The 9,883-nt window shown below is 40.5% G+C and overlaps 1 protein-coding gene across 1 annotated transcript in view; it reads right to left on the bottom strand.

Moving 5' to 3' along the window:
* Positions 1-7,745, bottom strand: part of LOC124024149 (C-myc promoter-binding protein-like) — a 9,003-nt gene extending 1,258 nt beyond the window's left edge. The window contains exons 1-6 of the mRNA XM_046338146.1: positions 7,401-7,745; positions 6,521-6,587; positions 5,780-5,838; positions 2,096-2,240; positions 1,208-1,383; positions 920-978 (exon numbers count right to left, since the gene is read on the bottom strand). Of these exons, the coding sequence (XP_046194102.1) occupies positions 920-978; positions 1,208-1,383; positions 2,096-2,240; positions 5,780-5,838; positions 6,521-6,571 (490 nt within the window). The 5' untranslated portion in view covers positions 6,572-6,587; positions 7,401-7,745. The remainder of the gene's footprint in view (positions 1-919; positions 979-1,207; positions 1,384-2,095; positions 2,241-5,779; positions 5,839-6,520; positions 6,588-7,400) is intronic.
* Positions 7,746-9,883: the final 2,138 nt, after the last annotated feature.

Raw genomic sequence — 9,883 nt, 5'->3', positions numbered from 1 at the left:
CTTGAGGAATAGACTGTCTCACCTGTATCACAGCCCACCTTGAGGAATAGACTGTCTCAGCAGGGTTAAAGCCCACCTTGAGGAATAGACTGTCTCACCTGTATTTACAGCCCACCTTGAGGAATAGACTGTCTCAGCAGGGTTAAAGCCCACCTTGAGGAATAGACTGTCTCAGCAGGGTTAAAGCCCACCTTGAGGAATAGACTGTCTCAGCAGGGTTAAAGCCCACCTTGAGGAATAGACTGTCTCAGCAGGGTTACAGCCCACCTTGAGGAATAGACTGTCTCAACTGGGGTTACAGCCCACCTTGAGGAATAGACTGTCTCACCTGGGGTTACAGCCCACCTTGAGGAACGACTGTCTCAACTGGGTTACAGCTCACCTTGAGGAATAGACTGTCTCAACTGGGTTACAGCTCACCTTGAGGAATAGACTGTCTCAACTGGGTTACAGCTCACCTTGAGGAATAGACTGTCTCAACTGGGTTACAGCTCACCTTGAGGAATAGACTGTCTCAACTGGGTTACAGCTCACCTTGAGGAACAGACTGTCTCAACTGGGTTACAGCCCACCTTGAGGAATAGACTGTCTCAACTGGGGTTACAGCCCACCTTGAGGAATAGACTGTCTCAACTGGGGTTACAGCTCACCTTGAGGAATAGACTGTCTCAACAGGGTTACAGCCCACCTTGAGGAATAGACTGTCTCAGCTGGGGTTACAGCCCACCTTGAGGAATAGACTGTCTCAACAGGGTTACAGCGCACCTTGAGGAATAGACTGTCTCAACAGGGTTACAGCCCACCTTGAGGAATAGACTGTCTCAACTGGGGTTACAGCCCACCTTGAGGAATAGACTGTCTCACCTGGGGTTACAGCCCACCTTGAGGAATAGACTGTCTCAACAGGGTTACAGCCCACCTTGAGGAATAGACTGTCTCAGCTGGAGATGGTGTTCGTGTAAGAAGAAGCTGTGCTTACTGGGAGATGGTGTTTGTGTCAGAAGAAGCTGTGCTTACTGGGAGATGGTGTTTGTGTCAGAAGAAGCTGTGCTTACTGGGAGATGGTGTTTGTGTCAGAAGAAGCTGTGCTTACTGAGAGATGGTGTTCGTGTCAGAAGAAGCTGTGCTTACTGGGAGATGGTGTTCGTGCCAGAAGAAGCTGTGCTTACTGGGAGATGGTGTTCGTGCCAGAAGAAGCTGTGCTTACTGGGAGATGGTGTTCGTGTCAAGGTCGACACAGCTGACGTCCAGCGGGGGTTCGTAAAGGTCAAAGTAGCGTGAGTCGACCCCCACAATGAAGGGGCAGGGGGCGGAGAGGACCCCTGCCAGAGCCAGCGGGCACAGAGGGATGTACGGACACGGCCAGTGGAATGGGAAGATCATCTGAGGGGGAGAGACAGAGAGGGAGGGAGGTCAAATGAGGAAACTGAACCTTTAAAACTACTGTCAAAACCGAGAGACATTACCAATACTGCAATTGTTAGCTACTACTAAAAATACTAACAAACTGCCATAGCGAATTATTTAAACCCTACTATCAAACTGCAATAGCTAATTATTTAACTTCTACTATCAAACTGCCATAGGAAATTATTTAAACCATACTATCAAACTGCAATAGCTAATTATTTAAGCCCTACTTTCAAACTGCCACAGCGAATTATTTAAACCATACTATCAAACTGCCATAGCTAATTATTTAAACCATACTATCAAACTGCCATAGCTAATTATTTAAACCCTACTATCAAACTGCCATAGCTAATTATTTAAACCCTACTTTCTAAAACCACAAGCTACTACTAAAAGTCCTAAAGATTCAAACAGTTGATATCTGAGGTACTATAGTGTTGAACAGTTGATATCTGAGGTATTATAGTGTTAAACAGTTGATATCTGAGGTATTATAGTGTTAAACAGTTGATATCTGAGGTATTATAGTGTTAAACAGTTGATATCTGAGGTATTATAGTGTTAAACAGCTGATATCTGAGGTATTATAGTGTTAAACAGTTGATATCTGAGGTATTATAGTGTTGAACAGTTGATATCTGAGGTTCTATAGTGTTGAACAGTTGATATCTGAGGTACTCACAGCCACCAGAGCCTCAGTGACACTGGTCAGAACAGCGGGCCGTAGAGAGTGAACCAGGATCTTATGTTCTGTCACAGCAAACACCAGGAGCGTTATAGCATTCTCCGGACCGAGGTTCTGCAGCAGTATGGAGAACCGACCACCACTGGAACACAGCCATAGAAGAGATTAACACACTACATCACTATCATAACACATACCATACATTAACCATACCATAACATATACCATACATTAACCATACCATAACTAATACCATACCATAACATATACCATAACATATACCATACATTAACCATACCATAACTAATACCATACATTAACCATACCATAACTAATACCATACCATAACATATACCATAACATATACCATACATTAACCATACCATAACTAATACCATACATTAACCATACCATAACTAATACCATACCATAACATATACCATAACATATACCATACATTAATCATACCATAACTAATACCATACATTAACCATACCATAACATATACCATACATTAACCATATCGTAACATATAGCATACCATAACTAATACCATACCATAACTAATACCATAAATTAATCATACCATAACTAATACCATCAATTAACCATACCATAACTAATACCATACATTAACCATACCATAACATATACCATACATTAACCATACCATAACTAATACCATACATTAACCATACCATAACTAATACCATACCATAACATATACCATACATTAACCATACCATAACTAATACCATACATTAACCATACCATAACTAATACCATACATTAACCATACCATAACTAAGACCATAACATATACCATACATTAACCATACCATAACTAATACCATACATTAACCATATCGTAACATATACCATAACTAATACCATACCATAACTAATACCATACATTAACCATACCATAACTAATACCATACCATAACTAATACCATACATTAACCATACCATAACATATACCATACATTAACCATACCATAACTAATACCATACATTAACCATATCGTAACATATACCATAACATATACCATACATTAACCATACCATAACATATACCATAACATATACCATACCATAACATATACCATACATTAACCATACCATAACTAATACCATACATTAACCATATCGTAACATATACCATAACATATACCATACATTAACCATACCATAACTAATACCATACATTAACCATACCATAACATATACCATACATTAACCATACCATAACATATACCATACATTAACCATACCATAACTAATATATCAATTAACCATACTGTAACATATACCATACATTAACCATGCCATAACTATTACCATACATTAACCATGCCATGGCTTGTGCCATGCCATAGCTAATGCCATCAATTAATCATGCCATAGCTAATGCCATGCATTAACCATGCCATAGCTATTACCATGCATTAACCATGCCATAACATATGCCATGCCATAGCTAATACCATACCATAACTAATACCATGCCATAACTAATGCCATACGTGTATGCCATAGCATATGCCATGCCATAACTATTACCATCCAATAAGTCATGCCATAACTAATGCCATACGTTAACCGTACCATCAACTAATGCCATGCCATAACTAATACCATAACTAATGCCATGCATTAACCATACCATAACTAATGCCATGCATTAACCATGCCATAGCATATGCCATGCCATAGCTAATACCATACCATAACTAATACCATAACTAATACCATACATTAACCATACCATAACTAATACCATAACATATACCATACCAAACTAAATATGCATTAACCATACCATAATAATACCATACATTAACCATACCATAGCTAATACCATTAATGCCATACCCATAACATAATACCATACATTAACCATACCATAACTAATACCATACATTAACCATACCATAACTAATACATACCACCTAATAACCATACCATACCATAACTAATACCATAACTAATACCATACATTAACCATACCATACCATAATAATACCATACATTAACCATGCCGTAACTAATACCATAACTAATAACCATGCCATAACTAATACCATACATTAACCATACCATAACTAATACCATACCAAATAATACCATACATTAACCATACCATACCAATAACATAAATTAATCATACATTAACCATACCATAATTAAAACCATAACATAATACCATACATTAACCATACCATACCAAACTATTACCATACATTAATGCCATCAGTTAATCATACCATAACTATACCATACATTAACCATACCATAACATATACCATACATTAACCATACCCATACCACATAACATATACCATACACATTAACCATACCATAACGCCTACATACATTAACCATACCATAACATATACCATACATTAACCATACCATACCATAACATATACCATACATTAACCATACCATAGCTAATACCATAACATATAACCATACCATAAACCATACCATACCATAACTAATACCATAACTAATAACCATAACATTAACCAATACCATACCATAACTAATACCATACATTAACCATACATTAACCATACCATACCATAACTAATACCATACATTAACCATGCCATGCCATAACTAATACCATACATTAACCATACCATAGCTAATACCATACCATAAACCATACCATGCTAATACCATATATAACATATGCCATAACTAATACCATAACCATAATGCATGCATTAACCATACCATAACTAATACCATAACATATAACCATACCATACTAATACCATCAATTAATCATACCATAACTATTACCATCAATTAACCATACCATAACTAATACCATCAATTAAATCATACCATAACTAATACCATCAATTAACCATACCATAACTAATACCATCAATTAACCATACATAACTAAAACCATACATTAACCATGCCATAACTAAAACCATACATTAACCATACCATAACTAAAACCATGTTAACCATACCATAACTAATACCATCAATTAATCATGCCATAACTAAAACCATACATTAACATACCATAACTAATACCATCAATTAACATACCATAACTAATACCATACATTAACCATACCACCAACTAATACCATAAAATAACCATGCAATCAATTAATCCTTTATAACTAATACCACGAACTTCACCAGAAGCCACCAAACCGTCCAATTCTTTAAACCAATCTAAAGGCATGTTTTGGAGTTCCTCAAGGTACTGCTATAGGACCACTATGTTCTTATTATGATATATACATCTGTTAAATCCACTTCAATCAGTGTAGATGAAGGAGAGGAGACAGGTTAAAGACAATTGAGTCATGGATTGTGTGCCATTCAGAGGGTGAATGGGCAAGACAATAGATTTAAGTTCCTTTGAACGGGGTTATGGTAGTAGGTGCCAGGCGCATCGGTTTAAGTGTGTCAAGAATAGCAACACCTCTGGAGTTTTCACGCTCAACAATTTCCTGTGTGAATCAAGAATGTTCCACCACACAATGGACATCCTGCCAACGTGGCACAACTGTGGGAATCATTTGAGTGTAAAGTCCATCCCCCGACAAATTGAGGGCAAAAGGGGAGGGGGGTTGTGCAAGTCAATATTAGGAAGACGTTCATAATGTTTTGTACACTCGGTGTATATGATACCTGTCTTACCTGAGTGGTAGAGGGGATGACACAGGCTGGCTCAACATCAGGCTGTCGTGAGGAGAGAGCTGGGGAATGTCAACACATTACCAGAGGTATAGTGTGGTGGGGACAGGTCTGGCACAAAATGGCTGCCGCACTTCATTTAGCAGATGGCTGTTATCAAAGACTCCCATATAACCAGTACTGTCTCTGTTGCCAGAGATTGGTGCTAGAAGGGGGTATAGTGTGGTGGGGACAGGTCTGGCACAAAATGGCTGCCGCACTTCATTGGGCTGTTATCAAAGACTCCCATATAACCAGTACTGTCTCTGTTGTCAGAGATTGGTGCTAGAAGGGGGTATAGTGTGGTGGGGACAGGTCTGGCACAAAATGGCTGCCGCACTTCATTTGGCTGTTTAAAAGACTCCCATATAACCAGTACTGTCTCTGTTGCCAGAGATTGGTGCTAGAAGGGGTATAGTGTGGTGGGGACAGGTCTGGCACAAAATGGCTGCCGCACTTCATTTAGCAGATGGCTGTTATCAAAGACTCCCATATAACCAGTACTGTCTCTGTTGCCAGAGATTGGTGCTAGAAGGGGGTACGTTACCTCAATACAATGTAAATACCTTTGAGAAAAACACTATGAAAAGAATGATGATTATGATCAAGACAGAGTCAGACATGGTTTAGTCTTGAATAGAGACACACACTGACAGAAACCATAAACATAACATAGCAGCCAGCACTATGGATGACTTAACTCACCTGCACCAGTATCCTGGGCCTCTGAGAGGAGGGGAAGGGGACCTTGTGCATGAAGTGGGAGATGTGCCTGACAGGATGAAGAAGAAGAAGAAGAAGAAGAAGGAGAAGGAGAAGGAGAAGAAGAAGGAGAAGAAGAAGAACAAGAAGAAGAAGAAGAAGGAGAAGAAGAAGAAGGAGAAGAAGAAGAAGAAGGAGAAGAAGAAGAAGGAGAAGAAGAAGAAGAAGGAGAAGAAGAAGAAGGAGAAGAAGAAGAGGAAGGAGAAGGAGAAGAAGAGGAAGGAGAAGGAGAAGAAGAAGGAGAAGAAGAAGGAGAAGAAGAAGAGGAAGGAGAAGAGGAAGGAGAAGAAGAAGAAGGAGAAGGAGAAGAAGAAGAAGGAGAAGAAGGAGAAGAAGAAGGAGAAGAAGAAGGAGAAGAAGGAGAAGAGTTACAGGACATGTGGCCAGAAATAACCCTGAGGAGGAGGTGAGCATAATCTGTCATCACAGCGTCTGGGACAGGGGGGGTAGATTTACATAGAGTTCTGCCACTACACTGTCACCTGACCATCATAATGCCCTGTTGAACTGTCAGCAAACACTTGATCTAAACATAGCCTCTGGTGTTTATTTAGTGGACTGGATACCATTTGGAATTGTTAAATATTCTAGGGAGTGTGTCTACAGTGTATCTATGTACAAAGTGCCTGGATATGGTGCCTGTCCTATAGAGAGCTGTCAACACAGGCAGTGTCATACAGGGTCACTGACAACACTGTGTACTTATAAAGGACCGTGGCTCAGCATGGTCCCTAGCAACACCAAGGCCAATGGGTTCAAGTGCTGCAGTTGATACCACAAATGTCTGCTGTGTCCTAATATATATTATTCACACGGTGCTCACTTCTCGATGGGCAGGGTGTGAGGTCCAGAGATGGAGTATCGATAGAGGAAGGTGAGGAACTTGCGGAAGGCGTCGAAGAAGGGCCAGTGAGACAGCAAACAGATACACTTGTTGGTGTGTAGCGCTCTGGGGCCCGGAGCTGGAGTGGAGGGGGAGGTGGCTGGGGATGAGGCTGGGGAAGAGGGCCCGTGGTCCAGCCCCGGCAGACCCAGCTGAGAGCGCTGCTGGTCGGTCAGACAGTCCTGGGAGTAGGGCTCGTAGAACTGGATGGCTGCACCGTACACCTGAGATGAGGAAACACACAGATACACGTCAGGATGGATCCATTAGTACATAGAGGGCACATATGTATCTGTTGCCATACAGCTGACTGGAACCAGAGAATGTCAGTCGAGTGGAGGGAGGAGCAGGAGCGAGGAGCTGGAGCGAGGAGTGGAACGAGGAGTGGAGCGTGGAGTGGAGTGAGGAGCAGAGGGAGGAGTGGAGTGAGGAGTGGAGCGAGGAGCGGAACGAGGAGCGGAGCGAGGAGTGGAGCGAGGAGTGGAGGGAGGAGTGGAGGGAGGAGTGGAGGGAGGAGTGGAGGGAGGAGTGGAGGGAGGAGTGGAGGGAGGAGTGGAGGGAGGAGTGGAGTGAGGAGTGGAGTGAGGAGCAGAGCGAGGAGTGGAACGAGGAGTGGAGCGAGGAGCGGAGTGAGAAGTGTAGTGAGGAGCGGAGGGAGGAGTGGAGTGAGGAGCAGAGGGAGGAGTGGAGCAAGGAGCGGAGGGAGGAGTGGAGCGAGGAGTGGAGCGAGGAGCGGAGGGAGGAGTGGAGGGTGTCCAATTTGACTGGAGTGCACACTTCATGAGCTCAGGGCGTGCCCGGGCCAGAATGCATTTGTATAGACTACTTGTGTGCTGCTACAGCCCCTTGCTTTAGCTATTGTCATGGAGTTCACTACATATTTTCATAAAGAAACTGATAAAACACCCAGGTGTTAAATCAAGGTGACTTAAAGATGATAGTCTCCCCTGCTGGCCTGCTCTCCAGGCACCATCACATGAGCCTGACGCCACAGACTCTGGCCAAACTCATGTTTCTGAACGTGAATTCAAAGGAACTGTACACTGAGCCTAATAAGGCATTGTTAATGAAATGTCTATTTCATTCTCGTACGTCAAATCAAATCACATTTTATTGGCCACATACACATGTTCAGCAGATGTTATTGGTTAGTAGATGTTATTGCGGGTGTAGTGAAATGCTTGTGTTTCTAGTTCCCACAGTGCAGCAAAGTCATAGCCTATATGCGAAATTTATAATGATTTAATGAAATGTTGTTTAAATGCTGAGCGCTATAATGTTCATGCCAGCCTAATGCTTCACAAAGTATTAAATGCTGAGGGCTATAATGTTCATGCCAGCCTAATGCTTCACAAAGTATTAAATGCTGAGCGCTATAATGTTCATGCCAGCCTAATGCTTCACAAAGTATTAAATGCTGAGCGCTATAATGTTCATGCCAGCCTAATGCTTCACAAAGTATTAAATGCTGAGCGCTATAATGTTCATGCCAGCCTAATGCTTCACAAAGTATTAAATGCTGAGCGCTATAATGTTCATGCCAGCCTAATGCTTCACAAAGTATTAAATGCTGAGCGCTATAATGTTCATGCCAGCCTAATGCTTCAAAGTATTAAATGCTGAGCGCTATAATATTCATGCCAGCCTAATGCTTCACAAAGTATTTCTTTGTAGGCTATAGCCTTGAAATAATATAAATAATAGAGCCTAAATAATTTAAATTTCATTCCTTCTTACCCTCCCTGTCTGGCTCCTGACCTATTCAGAGTGTTAAAATACTGTTTAATATGACATGTAGTCTATTCAGAGTGTTTAATGTGACATGTAGTCTATTCAGAGTGTTTAATATGACATGTAGTCTATTCAGAGTGTTTAATGTGACATGTAGTCTATTCAGAGTGTTTAATATGACATGTAGTCTATTCAGAGTGTTAATATGACATGTAGTCTATTCAGAGTGTTTAATATGACATGTAGTCTATTCAGAGTGTTTAATATGACATGTAGTCTATTCAGAGTGTTTAATATGACATGTAGTCTATTCAGAGTGTTTAATATGACATGTAGTCTATTCAGAGTGTTTAATATGACATGTAGTCTATTCAGAGTGTTTAATATGACATGTAGTCTATTCAGAGTGTTTAATATGACATGTAGTCTATTCAGAGTGTTTAATATGACATGTAGTCTATTCAGAGTGTTTAATATGACATGTAGTCTATTCAGAGTGTTAATATGACATGTAGTCTATTCAGAGTGTTAAAATACTGTTTAATATGACATGTAGTCTATTCAGAGTGTTAATATGACATGTAGTCTATTCAGAGTGTTTAATATGACATGTAGTCTATTCAGAGTGTTAAAATACTGTTTAATATGACATGTAGTCTATTCAGAGTGTTTAATGTGACATGTAGTCTATT

This window comes from Oncorhynchus gorbuscha, unplaced genomic scaffold (assembly GCF_021184085.1).
Source record: "Oncorhynchus gorbuscha isolate QuinsamMale2020 ecotype Even-year unplaced genomic scaffold, OgorEven_v1.0 Un_scaffold_1747, whole genome shotgun sequence".
NCBI classification, from domain to species: domain Eukaryota; kingdom Metazoa; phylum Chordata; class Actinopteri; order Salmoniformes; family Salmonidae; genus Oncorhynchus; species Oncorhynchus gorbuscha.
This window is presented reverse-complemented; position numbering and strand designations above follow the sequence as displayed.